General features: G+C 37.3%; 1 protein-coding gene across 1 annotated transcript; it reads left to right on the forward strand.

The window, feature by feature from the left end:
• The first annotated feature begins 7,947 nt into the window (after positions 1-7,947).
• On the forward strand, positions 7,948-22,448 carry paqr5b (progestin and adipoQ receptor family member Vb). Its single transcript, XM_084742941.1, has 8 exons — positions 7,948-8,065; positions 9,835-9,962; positions 14,152-14,357; positions 14,960-15,086; positions 16,321-16,365; positions 17,082-17,178; positions 19,124-19,268; positions 21,724-22,448. Exons 1-8 carry the CDS (start codon positions 8,012-8,014, stop codon positions 22,002-22,004), a joined length of 1,083 nt encoding a protein of 360 aa, XP_084599067.1. The 5' UTR covers positions 7,948-8,011; the 3' UTR covers positions 22,005-22,448.
• Positions 22,449-22,637: the final 189 nt, after the last annotated feature.

Genomic DNA, 22,637 nt, shown 5'->3' on the forward strand with positions numbered 1-22,637 from the left:
GCCACCCCTTCCTCCAGGCTCCTCCATGATCGTCTCCTGGAGACCGAGGTCTCTCAATGGAACTGAATCCAGAACTCATGCTCTTAGTTTTCTCGCGAACCGACTTTGAAGAACTGCAAACACAAACACACACACTGATTATTTCACTGATAAACAATTTGCAAACATCCTGCTTCACTTTCTTCTTCCAACCTACAGTGACTGTGAAACAAGTGAAAAATGAGACAGGCAGTATCTGAGGCCAGTGTTTGTTTTGTCTGTTCTGGGCTACAGCAGAAACATGGCGGTACAACATGGCAGCCTCCACAGAAGAGAACCCACAAACTCTGTACATATTACAAATGATTCTTATGTTCAGGTTATAATACCCTAATGATAACATGCTTTTGAAAAACTCAATTTTTTTCCAATTAAGTTCACAAAAGTACACTTTCAAATTTATTTAAATGCAAATCCTAATATGACACAGTCCCAAAGAATTAACAGCACAGCGTTGAGGCAGCTCTGTAAGAGTTTTATTGAGGTGAATTAATGTATTTCAGAGAAATGGTAGATGGTGGCTGTGGTCAAAGCAAATTTCTTCATTTATATTATTGAAAAGGAAATAACAAAACAAATTTATCGGTAGAAAAAACAAAATCCGCCACCCTAGCTACCAAATTTAACACTTTTTACGTGAGATAAGCCAGCTTTTTTACTCCATTTGATATTACCTATAGACCTATTAATCATGCACAGACTGTTTTTAAAATACTGGAAATAACAGAATCACAACTGGAAAACACTATCAGCTCCAAAACCATCAAATGACACATTTTCAGGACTGTCTTACTAAACCACGTCTCTAATTGAACACTAAAAAACAGTTTGTATGATTTATACAAAACCATCAGTAGAGGTGACTCACTGAAATGTTTGAAGTATCTTGGAGTCACATTGGACTCAAATTTAACCTTTAAAAGTCATGTGAAAAGGAGTAAAACACAGTAAAATTAAATTTACCAAATTTTAAATGATTAGGCCGTTTCTGACAATTAATGCTGCCCAAATGTTTTTGCACACAATGATTTTGTCCCATATCAAATATTGTTTTACTAACTAGTCACTCACAAATGTCACAACACTTAAACCAATAGAATCACTTTTCAAGAAAGCCATAAAATCATCATCACAACATTCTGGGAAAACATAACTTGTTGAACCATGACATTTTCAAATACTTTAAATATGCTTATTTTGTATTTAAGGCTTTGCATGGGCTGCCCCCAACCTCCTCTAAATGAACACATGAACAAAAACACACTGCAGTTTGTCTTTTTTTAAAACCTGTTTTGTAAATTTGTATTTGTACACTCAACATGAAATTTCCTCTAGTATAAAGAAGAAACTATAAATGCCATCCGTTTTGCATTTTAGACACCAAATAAAACAAGTTTACTAGTTTAAGTTGTGTTGTGTGAGACAAAAACTGCAGTTACATTTCTCTGAGTACAGACCAAAAAGTGTACATTTTGCTGCAATGTTATTTGGAAAGCAACTCATAAAAATGTATTTATTTCACATAATGATGCAAAGAAAATACATTTACTCCTTTCTGAGCAGAATATAGTTCAACAAAACCAAAACACACGAGCAAAGAAAATCAGGTCTTACCTCATCAAAGGTTGGTTTGGGAAGGAGGCCCAGAATTCTCGGAATTCTATTTGAAAAAGGTTCCGTTCTGATGTCACAGACCCTGACGTGATGTCACTGTCAGAGTGAACACAACAGTTCTAATTCCTTTTAAGGACCGGCAGCCATCTTGTCACAAATCCATATAGAAAATATTTATTTTTTAATGACTTTTTAAAGTGTACTTGCGATATTAAATCAGTGTTTCCTGACCTTTTTCCCTTCGTCTGTCTTTGAGTAAACTGTCAGCCCCTGACTAAGTGACATATTTAAGCATGTTTCATATTATATTCAATACATAACAATAACCAGACAGAACAATTAACCAAAATAAAGAACACAGTCACTGCAGGAAAGTTTAAAATGAGAGATTTTATTGAAATTTAAGCATATATTTTCCAGTGAATATTGCATCAGAGATGTTTTTTTCCCTGATATTTTAGGAACGTTTTCTCCAATTCTATAATACAGATGCATTATGTTTTTGTTTTGTTTTAGGCCTTAAAAACTTAGGTTAATAGGCCTATTAAGTATTTTTAGTATCTTTTCTTTTGACAAATTTAGTTTTTTCTTTTTTTCTTCTTCTTCTTTCTTTTCTACTGTTCTGATGCAGGATGAGGCTGTTTAGCAAAGTGTGAGGGCTCTGTGAATATAGTTTATGTTCAGGTCTGCACCCCGTCTTTATCCTGTCAGATATTTTTTAAGTTTATATCTTAGAGTGCACTTTAAATTTTAAAGATAAATTAATTGATTTGTCTTTAAAAGACAATGGCAAGTTTTCCCTTTAAAATCAAGAAGACCTTGTTACCCTCTGTGAATTGGCAGCCCATAGTGGGGGTCAGGAACCACAGGTTGGGAACCAGTGTACTAAATCACCACTGTCACTGTCTGAATCAGTAGCTTTGAAAAATGGAGTAAATAGTTGTCTTTAAAGGGATAGTTCAGCCAAAAAAAAAAAAAAAAATCATCATCCAATCATGATACTCGCTGTCCATTGTCACATTTTCACCACTGAAAAAAGCATAACATCTAAGTACTCGGTTTGTTTAAGTGAACCAAACTCAAGCACACTGAGTCTGGCAGCTTTTTTGACCTCAAAGTACAAGTAACTTATTTAAAATTATTATTAATAACAAGTTGATAAAAACAGAGTTAGGTGAACTCAGTATTTGTATTTAAACTTGATGTCAGTATTTACAGTGTAAAGTTTGAACTGCTGTGGTTAGACCAGACTCAAAAGTGGAATGAAGTGAAATGTGCGAGTGAAATGTGTGATATAGTTAGGTAGGTTAGATGGTGTAGAGTTGATCTTTGTTAATGTAACTTTGTTAATGTAGGTAGAGTCTGTGAGGGGTGGTTGGGTGAGAGTCAGTGTCAGTGGGGGTCAGTTGTTGTTGAGGGCAGCTGCAGTTGGGACAGACAGTTTTTTTTAGACGTTTAATGTTCAAACTTTTAAAGAGTAGCTTCACACCACCTGTAAATCTTGATTCTGTTGACCTCCAGTGGTTAAACTTTGTTGGTACACTGAGACGCCGCTGTTAGTTTCAGGTGCAAACACACGGTGTGGAGACGGCATGTGAGGTGGCAGGTATGATGTCGAATCTCTGTCACCTAATTATCACCCTGCAGCGGGTGAAACAAATCGTTCTACAGCTTGTAAGTGATGGTAAACACACTTAAGAACCTTCTCTAATTAGATTCAACCAGTAATGTGAAACATGTTTTTATTAGACTGTGTTATTTATAGCTGTTGGTACACGTGGTGTTTTGTTTACCTCCTGCACACAGCTTTTGCTTCAAGACAGCATTAAGCGGCATGAGCTGCTTTGTGTGCCAAACTGAAATGGAGTGAAAACCGCAACCAATCAGGTTTTGGAGAGCGAACCCACCCAGCACACTCCAGTCCGGCATCAAGCTTGGATTTTTTTAAAGTGTGGTTGTGTGAGGTACTTATCCACGGTCAGTGTACAGACAGGAGCTCCAGAGTAGGAAGCAAAGTGTAAAAGAACTGCTACTGACTGCTGTTTTGTTTTGAAAGTTTACAAACAGAAGCCGTGATTGCCAAAGACAATTCATGACAATTGTTTGCATGTGATTCGGTCAGCTACTTTGAATTTGTTTCATTAAAAGGACAAACACGTTTGAATTTTCTACAACAAAAAATGCTCTATATATCAGATTAATTATTTAATAAAGGTTATTTTTTCAAGTCATCATTTTTCTTTGTTTTTTAATATCGCAATAAATATCATATTGTGGCTTTTTATTGTGATATCATACCTTGAGATTTTGGAATCATTTCATCCTTAAAAATTATTTATTTTGTCAAAGGAGTCTGTTTGGTTTGGAGAGCAATATTTGCCTTATATAACAGTAGTTATAGGTTTACAGCTTTACAGCTTTCTGGCAGCAAGGAAAAGCCCTGAAAATATTCTATATGTAGTGTAAACTTAAACTGATATTACTGATATTAATACACTGACTCTGGATAAGCACCTCATATAACCCCACTTCAAAAAAAAACAAAAAACAAATTATAACTTTCAGTTATTCATTACAGGAGGTATGCTGATGTAAATGGTTTTACCAAGATGTTAAAACACAAAAGAATAAAGTTAAACTTTAACTTAACTATAAAACTAAGAAGTTATGTTAATCTGTTCATCTCCGCTGAACACAGACTGCTCTGACTTCTCTTTTTCTTTCACCATATTCCTACAAATAACTTTGTTGTCGTCACTTGACCTTGTTTTCTATCCTCTGGCAGAACCCTCGGTTCTTGGCTTTGTTTATACTGTTGCCTCTAAAGTCTTAATGACGTACATATTAACTCACATATTAACTGTACCGACGGAGCTCGGGCCAAACCAAATTCTTCCATCTCCTGCTGGTTTATTTATTTCTGACTGTGAAGCCGTGGTGTTGCTCTGACTCTGACTGCAGCTCTGCTCCTCTGAGAGAAAGCTGAATGAGATCCCCAGATAATTTGCTGTACTACATGTATTAGTTCATCACACTGAGCTGTTGTGATTGCAGCTTACTACATAACCATGGTAGATCACACTTAAATTTAGCACTGGCTTCTTTGGCATAACAAAAACAAAGAGTTTAAAGGGATAGTCTGGGTTTTTTTAAGTGGGGTTGTATGAGATACTGCAGGGTCAGAAGCAAATTGTGTCTTTACACTTCAGATAATAATACAGATAATTGTCCAGTATGTTTCAATAATATGTGGCTAACTGGTTTGCTTCTATGGATAGGTGCTGCACAGTGATTTAGAAGGTTTGTTCTTCCCAAACATTTTCACGTCAAGGACCCATAGATGCACATTAGACCACGGACCCTAAATTTGAGAGGATTTTGACTTACAGCATCTCTTAGAACCTTTTTTTTTGTTGTTGTTGTTGTTGTTCTTTTGCTGGAAACCCCTTCAACCCACTCAAGGACCCTACTTAGTCCCTGGATCTCAGTTTGAGAATCATTCGATTTTATTTGATTCTATTTAGTACATATTAAAAACATAAACAAAACAACATAAAGACTAAAAGCCTTACAGGCTTATCGAGAGTTTTACCTAGTTACAAACTGAAGCAAATCAAAAATGCAATTAAATTACTGATTACGATTTTGAGTCTAAGTATTTATTTTCAGAACCTTAAGTCTCTAGGTCTCACACATACAGGTAATATGAAAAGCCATGAAGAAAAATTTAAACAAATAAAGAAGAAATAGACAAAAAAAAAATAATACAGACTAACAACTAATAAAAACAGCAACAAAAATATATATATTCACACAAAATGATCATATCAAAATACACAAATATCTCAAAAAACATAAATTTTAACTAATGCCATTTCTAGCATTTTCTAAAATAAATAAGTAAATAAATAAATAAATAAGTTTTTTCAGATGTTAAAATCCACTGGATGGGGCACCCCTATAGCTCAGTCAGTAGGGCGTGTGCACCATGTATTGAGGTTGTTAATCCTTTGCAGCGGCTGCTGGTTCGAATCCCGCCTGTGGCTCATTTGCTGCGTGTCATCCCCTGTCTCTTCACCCCCCTTTCCTGTCATACCTTCAGCTGTCACTGTCAACAAAGGCAAAAAATGCCCAAAAATTAACCTTTAAAAAAAAAATCCATTGGATTAGCTAGCTCAGATAATCACACAAGGATTCTTAGGCAGCTTTTTATCAGTGTTGTGTAAATTTAATGTTCTGGTGTTTTTCTTGTTTGTTTGTTTATGAATATGCCAATTTATATTTTCTGAAAACATGTTGGATTCATGTTAGGGTGTAGTTTAGACTTGAGTTTTTAAAGGGAAAAAAAAAATTCAAAAACTTAACAAAGTTTACGGCCCCCATGCAGTAACTCTGAGGACCTGCTGGGGGCTGCAGACCACGTGTTGAATAACCAGGATTTAGAATATTTTCACCGCTTTCCAATATTTTCACAGCCCTTTCCAATGGCAGCAGTAGACCAGCAACACAACAGTGTTCTTTGAGGTAAAATTACTGTTTTTGTCAATGGAGTCTGGCTGGTTTGGAGAGAGTGATAAACGTGATTATATAACTTCGGTTTCCCATCAGAAAAGGCTGTATGATGGCGAGGTAAAGCAGTGAAAATATTCTAAACAGTGTACACTGAAACTGATATTGATTTTTTTTTAAGTGGCAAAAACATGTTTTGCTGCTGACCCCGTCTACAGCAACATTTCTTAGCCTCTGTGTCATACTGCTGCTGCTTCTGCAAACTGAGGGCATGCTGATCACCTTCTGCTGTAGGTAATGACTATGATAAGTACCTCATACAACCCCACTTCAAAAAACTGGAACTATCCCTTTAAACATACAACTGAACTTAGACCGAACTTGTAAACAGAAGCTTGTTACTGAGGATTAGGCATTTAAAACTAGAGTAGTTTTGGTTTTTCCATCAAGCCGTTGAGATGAAGCATTAACTAAGCGTGATATTTTGTTACAGATTAATGAGCTCAAAACAAATGAGCTTTTATAAACTCTACAGTGATGTGATTGAAATGTGATTAAAATAAAAAAAAAATACACCACACCAACAAAATCTAATTGACTTTTTCTTTTATTTGTGACATGAGCGGGCAAACAAACCACAAAAAAAAAAAAAAAAAAAAAAACAGTTTCTACTTCCTAATTCTGCAGTGGTGGTGAGATGTGTTTGCTTTCATTGCCTTAGAGTTTAAACAAGATAACAGGCCCGGGGAGCTCTGACTGGGCCCGTCCGTCTCTCTGAGGGCAGATGGTGACAAGTCAGTTTAAGCAGGGAGACCAACAATCTGTTGACTTTTCAGCCACGCCGATTCACACCCTTCATTCATGGTGTCGGCCTTATCTGGAGCGGCTGAAAAGTCAGGTTGTTGCTTGTTAAGTTCAACGCTGAGCTGAGATCCTCATCTGCTGCACTCGCTGAGAGGAAAACGGCTGAAACGGTCTCAGATGTAGACCATTAATGTCAATTACAGCTCTTTTTCATCAATGAAGGGAGATCTTTTTAATGAAACCTGCTTTACTGGCTTGACTGTCATCTCTTTGTGAGAGGATTATGCAATAACTCAAAGAAGAGCTTTGTTTTTATGTGAATGTTAAAATATTGTAATCAGGCAATGCGCTTACATAATTAGGATACCAAAAAATCAGATTACAGATACATTTAATGAAACCGCAAACATTAGTTACACAGACCATTGTCTAGCGTCACTCTCACAGAAATCCAGTTTGCGTGCTAACCTGTCAGTACCACTACTACTGAAAAATATTTTGTGGCTGTATGAGGTTCAACAATTCCACCATATTTGGTACTGAGGTAATACGAAAGTAATCAAGCTACATTACTTTAACATTCTGATACTTGGATTCTGTTACTGGCTGTATATTTATACAAGTTCTTAGTAATTGTATCAGAATACATTTTTTAAGTTACCCTACCAGGCGTGGTTGGACTTGCATAGTGACCATGATTGTGGTGTAATCTTGAAAAACTTGTCTTCCTTTCTAGACAAATCTTCTTGTGTCAAATAGCAAGTGTGCATGTGAGACTGTGCATGCCTTTGTGTGTGAGTGCACGTTTCCTCCGCCTCCAGAGACACAGCAGCAGCAGGAGGAGGAGGAGGAGGTGTGGCACAGGTATACTGGATATTCTCGCTGGGTTTGAAGAGGGAGGAGATGAAGGGGAGAAACCTTGAGCACAGCATGGCAACACAAGCCTTATAAAGACGGAGGCACACCCTGTCAGCAACCTCAGTTCAGCTCTCCTCCCAGACAGCAGCAGCAGCAGCAGCAGCAGCAGCAGCACCTTGCCGTAGTCATGCTCAGCCTCATCAGGTTACCACGAGTCTTCACCATCAACCAAGTGCCCAAAGTAAGTTCATCTTCACTGGATCTTTACTGCACACGTAGGACATTTCAGCTTCCACACAGGTAGACTCATGGCATTAAAAAAACACTCCAGGCAATTTTAAAGAAACCTCAAGTCAAAAGTGTAAGTCATAATTTTGCTCAGCCATACTTTGACTTATTAAACCTTTCATATTTCGCTCCATGAAATAAACATGTTTGATTACTCAGTTTTACCCATGAGTGCAGTGTAGAGACTGAAAAATAGGTAATTCTTTATAATAATCATCATTAATAAATAATAAACTGATGATTATCACAACTTAGGTTTATAGTTACTTAACTCTTATCGCTTAACAAACAATGACATTCTAAACTAATAATTGCTAATTATTAGTCAAGCTATATTTTATAGTTAGTTTTTGTTTAACAAAATAATTTGTTGATAAACTATATATTGCATCATACCTGAGCCAAACGGAGGCTTTTTTTTAGCAATGATCCAGAATAAAAACCATCAGAATTCTGTGTAATGTTTTTCTTTTATCTTGCTTGTAATGTGAAAAACAATTTTTGAGCAAAAATAAGCACAACAAGCAGTAGATTCAAACACCTCAAAATTAACACAAGCAGGGATGAAAGAATTATTTTAATTATTTTACAAGAAAGATTTTAGATTCATCACCAACGTTTCAAAACAAAATGTGAATATTGCAGAAAAGTCGACCACCATAAAAGACACATGGCTGCTAAAATGCAAGGTTCAATTTTCAACATAGCGCAAAATTTAATTTGCAAAACCATTAACCATTAATGACCATTAACTGCCACTTCAACACTTATATAAATATGTTTTACAAACACTGTCTCTATTCATTTAAACTCTGGCAAATCTGTGGAAATATTGTTGGAATTCTGCAGCACAGATTACATGTGGTCTTACTGATAAGAGATAATGATAATTAGATTCTGATCACATTAATACAGAACTGATTACAAAGTATAACATTACTAATAATTAGTTAACATTGTTAATTATCATTTTGTTGTTTTTAGCAGTGAAATAATTATCAAAAAAAGTTAAATTAACTATTGATTCATTATGTATTAACAATGGCTATTATAAAGTGTAACTGGCTTGTGACCCCTTTAAACAAATCAGTGTCTGCTTGTGACTTGTCACTGGCGGTTCTCGATCAGTTTGACTGGGGGCCCAGGCTGGGGGCAGTTGTTTTGTCAGAGGGGCACATTTGACCCAAGACAAAAGAGACAAAGAAACATGATATCATTTCAAGCTTTCAAAAGTTTAAGCTCAGTATTTAAAGTAATAACGCCCGAAAAACAACATAAATACCATGATTGGTTTTTGATGCGGTAACAGTATTTGTCTCAGGAAATAAGTGTGCGCCATATCATTGCACAAAATTGATAATTTTATTATTATTGTAGACTACAGATTGTCAACTTTTTAGAAGCACTAAAATTCTTTAAGTATGTCCAAAAAAACAGCAAAACATATTGTTTAAAAGAAACACCTGCTTTTCTTTTTTATACCTTTAATCATCTTGTGACCCCTCAGATTTATCTTGGGACGCCTCTGTTTGGGCTGTTTTTAAATTACATTAAACATGCAACACTTGTTCCACTGAGAACTTCTTCTTGTGTGTGTTTTCTTTTTTTACAGTTTGTTCAGAATAATTTTTCAGAGACCTCTTCTGCCTCCAGAGCTGGAGAAAATATGTCTCATGAAATTATCAGACCGACCGAAAACTAACCAAAGTTTTCTTTCTGGAGGTTTTCCATGAGGACAGCATCATCTCCGGCTACAGACACCCTCGCAGTTCAGCCACTGACTGCGTCCTGAGCCTCTTCCAGCTGACCAATGAGACGCTCAACATATGGACCCACTTTCTGCCCACATGGTACAGCTGGCAAATGTGTTTTTTTGCTGCTATGCATCATAATTTTAAGATTCATAAATGTGTGTTTGCTATCTGGCATGTGCCCGGTAGACTGAAAACACGTTTCCACAAAAGCAAAACAAGAGTGCTTCTGTGTGTTTTCACAGTCAGGCATAACAATCGTTCTTTGACCCACTCCATGTTAGAAGGAATCTTGCACAGCTTGTTGAGCTTGTAGGACATTTTATAAAGTCATAGCTCCATACCTACTGTATTATCATGCAAAGACAGAGGATTTATTATATCAGTTCTGGCACATTAATGACTAAAGACCATTAAGTTTTACTACTCAGATTCAGAGTTACAATATCTGTCTGCTTAGTATTCATATTCAGTCAGACAGTGCATACATCCCAGTTTATATTTATTACCATATATGCACTCTTGCCAGAGTTAAATAGAAGCCAGAGAGCAGTGGACTTTATATTGTAATAAAGCTGTTGTGGATACTGACAGTTGGCACAGCACACTCACAGCCATCAGAGTAATATGAGAAGGACTGCACATACACACAGGTTTGTTTTGAAGTCATACATCCCAGCAACCATGTGAGTCCTATAGACCTCCTGCAGTGCACCTCCCAGTCGACAAGACTCGAGTTCAGCAGGGCTCTCATAGTATAGCTGCATGTATAGCTACAGTTTATTGACCCTTTATTCGACTCATACATTTACTCAACTTTGTACCATGCACTGTAAAAACTGATACTGTTTGGGATAAAATGCATGAATTCTTCTCTGATTGTTTAAATAACTCATCAAATTAAGTTGTTTTGAAACATTAGCATCTTAGTAGCACAACTCCATACAGGAGAGTATTAAGACCTGGCATAAGCAATAATGAAAGGAGGGAGTTTTTTTTTTTTTTAATTTTGTTTTGTATTTCATGAAGTCAAAAGGTGAGAATAAAGGTGAGATGTTGAAAATAAATTGAAATACCATTTTGACTTTATTCTCAACATTTTTACTTGAAAATCTTCCTCCCCTGACAGAAAGTTTGACTTTATTATTGACATTTTGACTTTATTCTCAAAATGCAACATTGTCCTCCATTTTTATTTATTTTTTCTTCCTTACCTGCCAGCACGCATTGTGTTTGGATTAAAAATCTCCAGGCAGACTTGTTTTTGCTAATTTGAGGAAACTTATGTTGGAGTTTTGGTATATCTCTCACCAACCTGCTTTCTGTTACACATTTCAGCCTTCAACCACGATCAACTGATCAGTGTGAAAGTGGCTGTTAGAAGAACATCAATAGCTGTAGTTATCAGGTAGTGTTGTACAGTGGGGGAGGATCAAACCTGACACTGCTTTACAAACAAACTGGAAATCCAGTCTTATGGATGTCATGAGAACCAGCACCTCTGTCCCAAGTTGAATACATCCACAGTGTTTCAGTTACTGAACTGGATATCGAGAATCATAGAATTTCAGAGGTATTGTTATTGATTGGTACTGCTATTAACTCAATGTAATTTCCTAAGTTTGTCTACTTTGAAACTCTTAAGTAATCTAAACAAAACAGTTAATGTTGATGTAATGAAGTGATGCAACTAGCAATGCCAAGTTTGAAGCTTCCTTACACTGAAGTTGACACAACTTGGTGGCCCTAAAATTGAGTAAACTCTGCTTTGCGGCTCACTTTGCAGCTTGTTGCCTTATTTCATTGAGTTTTCTACATTTTACAGTGTACTGAGGGACTTAAGATGCAGCACCTGTTGGTGCAGACAGAGAGGCTGAAAAGTTGAAGAAGAAAAAGCTTAGAGGTTAAATCTCTCCAAGACTTGTGGCAGTTCTATAATTGATGCAATTATTTTGTTGGTGTGCGTGTGTTGATGTGGGTACGTGTCTGCATTTAAAGTTACTACAGAGGTTACTGCTCCCACCAGCCACTCTGCACTTCCTCCCTGCTGAGATGCCAGTTGCTCTGACTGCATGATCCAGGGAGAAAGTGTGTGTGTTTGTGTTGAAGGGCACACGGGTGTTTGTGTCACGGGGTTCGGCGTCGACCTGCAGGCCAGCCACTAATGAGCACATCTGTGCTTAAGGGTTATATATGACTTGCCACAATTAGTTAAGTGCTCAGTGACGGGGAAAAGCACAAATAATGTTGATTTGTTAATGAGGTGCACTGAGACGTGGAAACAGTGGCTGCGATTCACAAATACACAATGCAAACTTTAACGTCCTGATAAGATTACGCTTTTTGTGTGTAACTGTTTGCTGTTATGTAACTGACAGTTGGTGACAAATGCACAATTTAATTGAGCAGAAATGTTCATGATACTTATAAATATCTTGGTTTTGCTCACATTGAACAGGCACTAACAGGTTCAGGGGTGACAGTGTCCTGTAAATTCAATGAATCATAGTTAATTCAACATTTGTCTTTCTTGATGTACTTAACATCTTATTACAACATGTGTAAGAAGATATAACTGTAATAAGATGTGAAATGTACTGTCCATCAACATGTTTGCATTATCTTATTAATAATATCAAAATGTCAACATTGGACATTACACAAGAGGTTTACACGTTATTACAGTTATTTTGTAGTTTTGCTCGTCAGTGTCTCTATCTGCCCGGCTTTAGTTCAGTGTTTGCCGTCACCTCACAGCAAGGAGCTGTTTAAACATTCCAGTTTGCTTTGGTTTGTTAAAAAAAAATTGTTGACATTTTAGGAAATAACGCTCATTTGCTTTCATGCTGTGAGTGAGATGAAAAGATGGATACCACTCTCATGTCTGTGCATGAAATATGGAGCTGGAGCTGTGAGGCATGATTATCATACCTAATTGACACCCCCAATACTATTGACTATTGTCAATGTTTGATCATTTGCACACCTGCTGTACTGTAAATATAACGAACTCAGTATCAGTCGCATTAGTTGTAACTGCGTTGCTTACGTCATACCAGTATCAGCCTGACATGCTTGTATTCTTCTATGGTTTGTCTTCTGAAAAGGCAGCAAACTCACAAGATTGTTCGGGTGTTAATTTGCACTTGTATTTGCACTTTGCACCTAATTCGTGCATGAACGTGACACCAGCTGTGACAGAGGCAGCAGGAATTTATTAAACCATTAACATACTTGCTTTTTTGTATGATTACCAATGACATATTTATATTGATATATCACAAAAAAGAGCTCTAAGATGTGTTTTTTACAGGACGTGCGCTGAAGTCTGGAGGGAAGAATGTGTTTACACTTAACTAACGCCTACATTTGGTGCATGATTTGTCAACCACTCCTTCATTGTCTCCTACATGTGGAAATATTTGAGTGATACCACCACTGATACAGTCGTCCTACAATGTGAGGGATGGTATTTAATCAGCCTGAAACCTTCATTTAGTACGAGAGAGAGAGATGTATCAGTTGTTTGATCGTTTTAGTTTGGGCTGCTAGAAAATGAAGGTATCTTATTTTGACTGCTATTATTTCTTAATCATGTCAAGCTAACAGACTTAAGTAACAACAGATCCACTGAATAGTGTTTTCTTCTTCTTCCGCTTGAATATCATTTGTTTGGTAACATTTTTAGAGACAATGAAATGATCTTCTCTCCCATTCTCTTGATTAAAGGTGCAGTTAGTAACTCTGGAGGTAGATTTTATTGTTCAGTCTTATTTCAAGGTCATGAAATGCTGACATTTTGGGAATGAGACTCAACAATAAACAATCTTACTGACCTGTGATTGGCCAAAGTCTCCCCATCACAGGCCTGAAAACAGAACAAAGAGAAGGAGCAGAAGTCTAGTTTTCTCTTTGCTTCAAGGTTTTTGCAGAGCTTTTGCCCAATGACACCAAAAATAAACTGCCTATACCCCACCTTTAAAGCTAAGTAGAGGCTACATGCTTTCACTTAAACTACATAAATGCATAGAAAAATCAACATGGAGCTCTGAAACCTGTCTAAGGTGTTTAGTCGTGTTGATAAGTGATGACTGACAGCCAAAGCAGTTTCATACATCTAATCGCTCCTCATGTCCTGTATGGAAGTATCTGCTCTTGTTATGTTTCTCCGCTCATTAACACGGGCTTTTCCTTTAATATGTCAGTCCTCTGTATGTTTAGACACAGCTGCAAATATTATCTAATAAGTTAGTTTAGTCAAATTAATATCACCCATTTCTCCTGGTAGGTACTTCCTATGGAAACTGGTGACGGTGGTTCTGATTCAGACAGCGTGGCAGGACTCCTTCACCTGGCCTCTGGTCATCTTGCTGCTCTCCTGCTGCATTTATCCACTGGCGTCCAGCTGTGCTCACACCTTCAGTACCATGTCGGCGCGGGCACGACACATCTGCTTCTTCTTCGACTACGGTGCCGTCAGTTTGTACAGCCTGGGTAAGCATATGTGGTTCACAGACACTGAGAAATGATACTGACTGGTTGTTTTTTATGCACTGGGTGTTCAACATGCATAATGTTGTCACGGAATTTTGTTAGCAACTTAGCAGCTAAGTATCAGCACCTCAACCAGATATGACATGTAAAAGAATTGCACAACGTATGAAATTATCTTTAAACAGGCAGGAGTGTAAATTCACATCTGCTGTATTTGTAAGTAAACATTTAAAAGGTAACAGCATCTCAAAAAGTAAAAACAGAGCAACAGAGATACTCTGCAATGCTCATACTGCAGATCACAACATGAATGACCACATCCTCAATGGTGACACTTTCCATGTTTATAATATTCTGATACTTCTTAGATAAATGTGGTCAATGTAACTCTATCCAACAAAACAGCCCTGAAATAAAGTCTGTCTGAGTGAAACATTAATCTTCAGTTTTAGATTGACTCTCTGCTGTCATGTTTGAAGCTGTAGTTAGTTGTGGTGCTGTATTGGATGACATTGTATTGGCAGGTGTTTACACTACTCTGAATTATCAGTAATTTTAATTATTAAAAATATAGTGTTTAAAGTTGATGTGTCCTGCTGCAGGGTCAGCAATCAGCTACTCAGCTTATGTTTTCCCTGACAAGTGGGTGAACAGCCTTTTCCACCAGTGCTACGTCCCCATCGCTGTGCTCAACACTGTCGTCTGCACCAGCTTGGCCTGCTACTCCAGGTATGGTGAGAAAATTCATTTCGTGCACACACGTTGTCTTTTTACAAAAAAAAGAAAGTATCATGTTATGCTCATCAATGTGCTAGCATGATGACATGCTAACTTTAAGCTCAGTCCAGTTTAAAGGTCCAGTGTGTAAGATTCATGGGGGTTTCTCGGCAAAATATAGCAGAAATTGAATATAATATTCATTGGCATTAGTTTATAATCTCCTGAAAATAAAAAATCATTGTGTTGCGCCATTTGTACCCTTTTCCACGGCAGCCATTTTGAACGCTTCTACTGTAGCTCAGAATGGGCAGCCCAAACACTGACTCTAGATAGGATGTAAAGTGTTTTTGACAAGTTTTGCAGTTGCCATAGATGATCCTACACACTTGGAAGGGGAGGGTGAGGCGAACAGTGTTTGCAGTCTACAGTCTCACTGCATTCCTACACACATGTCCTTTAAGTCACAGAGTTTAACATTAGCCTTCATTCTTCGAAAAGATAGATCCCTGTCAATCTTTGAAAAACCCCAAAGTTATTTTACATATCACAGTTAAGGTATTTGCAATAATATAGTTCATTATGGTTTGTTAAGTTTATTGTTAGGCTAAATACATGTGTTAGCATAACAAACTAAAGCTCATACTACTATAACTTAACTACTGTTAGACTGCTAATAAATTTTGCTATGCTTATAATGCTAAATGTAACATCCTAAACTTCAGCAGAGTAACATTCAACAGTGCATTTTATTGTAGCTACAACTGCTCAGTATAAATACTTTTTAGAAGTTCTTTACCCTCATCTTTATTCAGTGCTTTCTCGATTGTTATATCACAGTTCAATTTAATTTATTTACAGTTTAATGGTAAATAAGCATAATAATATACCTCAAATACCTAGTGATATCCATCTGTGATGTGCATTTGTGCATTTCAGGAAATGTGTTACATAAATCCTGCCATACAGCCTTGTTATAGCGGTTGGCAAGTAAAATACAATGGTAAAGGACATAGCTTTCATCAAAATCTGAATTGAGTAGTCACCCAATGAAATGAAATGAAATGAAACATCTCTATTGTGGAGAAGAAACCACTTCAGTATCTATTCTGTATCACTGCAGCACTGTTCCACCTCTTACATTTACAATCCCATTGTTAGCTTTGTCATCTCTTCATGTACTGGGTTAATGTTGGCCTTGTGTAGCTAATTATTGTTCTTTCACTCATCTCTCTCCACTGCTAAGGCTTGGCTTGCCATTTCTACAATATAATCATGACATCGTAAAGAGGTAAAGACAATGTATTTGCTAAAAATCTGCTGCTCTATCACTTCACTGTCATCTAAAATTACGTTTATTGTGGCTCGAATGATGTTGAATGCATATTAATCCCTTAAAAATGTGTGATTATTCTCTGAAAGGACAGACTTCTCCCCACATACATTGTTGACTCAGATTGCAAAAGTAGGATTGAGCAACTCACTGTTTAATATAATACAATGGGTGTTCCCTAACTGTGAGTGCAGGGACCAGCCCATAACAGTGATTTACTCTGATTGTAGTTTCAGCCGAGCAGGTTAGAGGAGCTGACAAAAAGAGCGGCAGAACATGTTCTCTAACAGCCTGATGCTCCAAGAAAATCTACAATGAAGTGTATTGAAGTGTTCTGGTATTATAAAATATGTGTAATAACTTTTTAAAACTTGTGTATATGAAAATTCTGTGAAGCTAATGTACACTCAGTCTTCTGGTTAAAGATGTCATGACATTTAAACTGTACTCGCTATACACATATGGCTTTGCAATTCAATTTTAATTCCTGAAGTATTTTCTTTAGTAGTGCTGCAGGATTAAATTAATTAGAGTTTTTTAAATAATCAAAGCATTGCCAGTGGTGATGCTGTGCAAGAAGGTCCACACATGGTTTAACATGGTTTAACCACACCCGTTGAATATAAGTATCGTTTGTTACTGTTTATATTAACATCTTGCTGCTTTTATTTCAGATTCCCTGAATACCAGTGTCCAAAGTTCAGCAAATATCTCCGTGTTGTTGCCTTTGCCTTCCCGTACCTGTTTGACAACATTCCTCTGTTCTACAGGGTAGGGCTGCAACCCTGCACTTCACACGTGTGTCTTCACAAGAGACACATCTGCAACAACCTCACAAACCATCACCAATGAGAAAAGAACTGTTGACTCTAATAATGCCTCCCACAAGTGCCCATGACAACTGTTTTATGAGTAATGAAAGGGGGTGTGGCAAAATGCACCTTTTGTTATAGGCCACTGCCACTGCTACATCCCCTTTTTGTCAGTTGGCATGAACAGTTAATCAGCTGTTTTTCGGCACATGAACGACCTTTGCACAAAATCTTGTGCAAATCTGTGAATCCATTTGAAAATTATGTTCCTTTTTGCGGTAGTTCACTCCCATCGCTACAGCTGCTTTTAACCAATCATTATTAGCACAAACACACACTGGACCTCCATGCAAAAAAATTAGCCACCTATGGCAAAAAATTATGTCTGCCAAAGGGTGGGAAAATATCTGATGACTGACTGACTATATTGGACATCGTTCAGGGTACATCATTGTCTCTTGCTTTGTGTTAATGTCCATGACAAGAGTTCTTTCAGCTGTAATATTATTACATTATGATATGATACATATTATGAATCTGGTCCAACTTCTACTTGTTTTATTTCCATAGAAGGTGAATGTTGTGCGCAGTTCAAACATACAGACAAAAAAACACAAAGCAGCTGATGCACAAATAACTTTTTACCTGAAATAGTTCCTCAAAATGGTAGCTGCATGAATTTAATTAAAATTAGTTAAATTTCTGTACATGCATACTACATAATAAGAATCACAGACAGTTTATTGAAAAGACACTTTTCTTCTTTGCACTGGACGCAGAAATGTCCAAGTATTTAGCAGTGGAGTAAAATATCTACTGGGGGCAGATTATGAGACAATTGGCCCCTGGACACAGACATGTAAAAGGGCCCTCCAGGCCAGGTAGGCACTGTGACTTGCAGGTAAAAGCCTACCTTGAAAAGATTTACAGTACACAAACACACAATGTCTGCCAACAGCAGATTAAGTAAGACCTAAATTCACCTGCATCTCATTATCTTATCAGGGTCCATACTGCATGGAGTACGTAGCCGATAAAACAGTCACTTAAAATGTACCACAATGTTTTTTTTTTTCTTGTGATATCGTCTTAGTGAATGTTGTGGCTATTCCACAATAGTGTAGCTATTTTTCAGTAGCACTTTTGGGGCTATATTACTGACATAAGTCCTTTGACTATGTGACAATAAAAAAAGGAAGTGAATAACAGTGACTTCGTGCAAAGGATCTGTCTTTGGGGCCCCCTGAGCCCTTGGGCCTCTGAGCCTGAGCTTGATAGGCCTGTTTGGTTCTTCTGTCCATTGGGGACACATGTTTTTAGCATGTTTTCAGCACACCAACCAGCCAGTGTTTCCCACTGTGATGCAAAACACCTTTGTCAAAGAGGAAGAGGAAATAAAGGTTATTAAACATTACACGTGGGTCAAATCAGCCATGCTTCAAGGTTGAGAGTTGCAAAGACGTGCAGAGAATTTTATTACAGTATATCATAAAAGAAATGAGTAATTTTATTGGTGGTGGAGGAGAACTGATTTTTACAGTGCTGAGTATAGAGCAGAATAAATTTAAGATTTTCTTTCAAAAGGTTTACAAAACAGCAGTTACTATAGTAATACCTCTGTTCCTCTTCTGGATGTATGGTTTTTCAGCTCCCCTTTTAAAATAAAAGTGTAAGCATTTACTTTGATTTATACAAAGAGGTTTTGCCAAGCTACAGATGTTCTGTTTCTTGTAAAAATCCTGCATTAAAAAAATTCATTTTCAGTCTTTACACTAGAACCACAGTCTCATGTTGGGAGACATACAACAGCTTCATTAACAGATACTTAATAAAGACATTTACACCTTAATAAGAAACCAGCACTATAATCTGTTAAATCTGCTCTCTGTGTGTTGTGTTCACAGGTGTTTCTGTGTGCAGGAGAAGGCTGTACAGACAATGATAACAACATCCTCCACTACAACCACATCACCTTGGCTTTCCTCACAGGCTTCCTGTTTGCCACACATTTACCTGAGCGTCTGGCACCCGGCAGCTTCGACTACATAGGTAAGAGTGATCAGAGGAGTAGCTGTTGTTCTCATTAGCATGTTAAGCATTTGTTTGTTTGCCAACTGGAATCCAGAGAGAATTATCACCTGAGTCTGTTGTTCCTCTCAGGAATGTAATAACTGTTGTTCCTGTTGGACCATTTTTCCCCCATTTTTTCCATTTTAAGTACCAGTTTCTTTTGGAAAGTACTTCAAATCTTGTGTGGGTTCTATACTGTAAATTAGAAGGGCACTTGGAGAGTGAAGACCTTTTCCACGGTTAATATTCCTCCCTTCTATGATACTCAAACCTGCAAGCACAAACTTCATGGTCAATACTATTGCATGTTCTTGTGAAGCATAAAGTTTGAGCTATTTTACTCAATATCTTTGGTGGATTTCATTGCAGAAAACTCACATTTGGGTGTGAGTGAGGGTATAATTGGTTACATGATGTGTTTGTATGCATGTTGCCATAGCCACACCTTAGTTTGAGGAAAAAAAACAATGGTAACAGTTCTCCCATGAAACTACTGTCCCCGAGTTCTCCATGACAACTGCTGTCTAATGAAGTTTGAGCAACCACGTGTAAGCTACCCCAGAGGATTAGTTAGATCAGAGTTTGCAGGATCAGGATAGAGGTGTGCGCTCAAAAGAAAATCTCAAATCTGTGGTTGGAAGGAAACACACGCCCACTTTGAAGCATCATTTTAAACATTTAATATTTTAGGACATGCACATATATTGTAATGCCCTTTTCAAGAAGGTGATTAAATGAATCAAAGAGGGGAAGTTGAGTTCAGACTGTCAAACAAGTCTGCCAGCAGTGGAAAAGGTTGAAAAAATGCTATTTTGACACAACGGAGCATCCATAATCAGAGTATGTACTGCTGCATGTAAATACTAGAGGAATATTCATTTTCATTAGGCATGTAAACAACTTAGAAGGAATATTGTCTTTTTCAGAATAAGGGCAAAAAAAAGAATATTGTGTGCATGTAAACACAGCCACTGTAATGCCTTGACAGGCTCTGTATTGTCACTGCTGAACTTTACCACCATCTACTGGATTTTAAGATGCATGACATTTATTCTGCCAAAGGCTAAATGCCTTCTCTTGCAATGGTAACAAAAGTGGAAAATAATTTGTCTCTCTGCCCCAAATTCTTCCTTGGCCCATGACACACCCCTCCAACCAAGTTTCATAAAAATTGGACCAGTAGTTTTTCTTAAATCCTGCCGACAAACAGATAGCAATAGCCCCCTCCACAGAGGTAATGCAGTCAATTGTATTACAATAATGCAAATTATTGATTTTTAAAGTCACTACATGGACTTTTTTAATGTTATATTTTGTGGTGTAAATATGAACGCCTCCACAATCAACACAATATGAAAGTTCCTTGTGGTTGCTTCATGTAGAGCCACAGTTTAATCAAGTTAATCAATTAATTCTTGTTCTTAAGAAAGACTACAATATCATAGGTTACTCAGCACCACTGTAAGCAAAGAAAAGTCTTCATCACAAAAACAAAAACAGGAGGAACTTTGAGTGAAAGTGATGATATTAATATCCATACATACAAAATATGTGACTTTAACTTGCAGTATTCATTATACAAGTATGAAACTAATTTTTAAAAAGTGCATTGACTGAAGCATTTGCCATAATAATGATGCACTGATGTGTTTAGTCTTCTGATGAAAAAGTTAGTCTCTGGATGCAGAGTTTTTACAGCTTGCTGTCAAATGGCAGATTTCAGATCTTGACCACTGCAAATAAACACTGGATTCACATTAATGCTTAACCACCTACAGAGTTTTCCATTCAATTAATTCAGTTGGAAATGTGACTCAGTTGCTCACTTATGGGTGGAGTTTTAGTTAGTTTTTATTCTTGTTTTCAGATTTTGTTTTCAGTTCAGTTTAGTTTCTGTTAGTTTCTAGAGTGGGTTTGCTTGTTTCATTTTTTTTTATCGTTCAAAAATAATTAGTGTTAGTTCTGTTTTTATTGGTTTCGGTATTAGCTTTAGCTTAGTTTTATCAAAACAAGGGGGGTATTTGTCAGGAAAAATTTAAGAAGTTCAAAAATAGGTGTTAATCCAAACACAACACTGTGTAAAGGCTCACAGTCATGAAGATGTCCCAGTCTCAATAAACATGCCTCCTCATGCTTGTCGTTTTGACAAATTTGACCAAACAGATGGAACCAAAACCAGACAAACTTACTTGTATATTTTAATTTTTTTGTTCTTCAGTTTTGTTCTTTTCAGTTGATAGTTTTGTGCATACACGATATCATTTCAGTTACTTGATGTTTGAGTTTTTATTTTTATTTCACTTATCTAAAAAAAATTTTCACACCTACTTTTAGTTTTTAGTGTAGTTTTAGTTTAGGGCTTGAATTTACTCCTCTTTCCACTGTGACGTTGTGCTGCCTGAGCTCAAACACCACTCAACTGCTCCCTCTGCAGGTCACAGCCATCAGCTCTTCCATGTTTGCGGCATCCTGGGCAGCCTCTTCCAGATAAAAGCCATTGAACAGGACATGGTGACACGGCGCCCCTGGCTCTTTGAACACTCCATCCCCGTCACCTTCGCCAACACAATGGGGTCAGCGCTATTTTGTGTGGTGGTGAATCTGATCATCATCGTCCTCTTCAGTCTTCCTCTCCTCTCTGCCCCCGTCTGCCAAGAAGGGAAACGCAGTAAAGGTCCAAAGAAAGCCTCAGCCAAGGCCGGCCCCTGCTGCTAAATGTCCGGCTTCATAAGTCACGGCTGAGGGACCCCAGCTGGTCACGAGACACACAGACATGTGAAAAGAGTGCATTATGGGTAATATAGAAACACTGTAAAGAACACTCCTGAGCTACATGGAGCTGACATAATGTTTAAGTGCAGTTTGCACTAAACTCAGGGTGGTTTATGACCTTCAGACATCACTGTGACGACTGTTGTTAGATGTGTGGATAAACTGAAAACAAGGGCATAAACATATGATGGAAATTTAACAAAATGTTTGTTACCATAGTATGGAATGAATAAATGTTTCTGAGGAAACTTACAAAAAGCTACAAATGTAGCAGGTTAGCTACATTATAGGGCAGTACTTCATAAGGTTCTGCTGTTTGTTAAAATCAGTTCTCTGATTTCCACACATGTGGGGCATGAAGAGACTGCAGCTGCAGTGAACAAAAACTTTAAATTTAAATTTCACTTTAAATTTAAAATTGTAGTGCTGCATTTAGACAAAGTGCCTTTTTATATTTATAGTGCTTGCACACAGCCTAATGGATTGTTCATGTTTAGTAACAGCAGTGTGATTGTCTCAGACTTCAGTCAGGACAGAAGAAACAGTAATGACAAGAGAAGTAAAATGGTGCTGCAA

Source organism: Lutjanus erythropterus, chromosome 1, assembly GCF_056507025.1.
Source record: "Lutjanus erythropterus isolate fLutEry1 chromosome 1, fLutEry1.hap2, whole genome shotgun sequence".
NCBI classification, from domain to species: Eukaryota; Metazoa; Chordata; class Actinopteri; order Lutjaniformes; family Lutjanidae; genus Lutjanus; species Lutjanus erythropterus.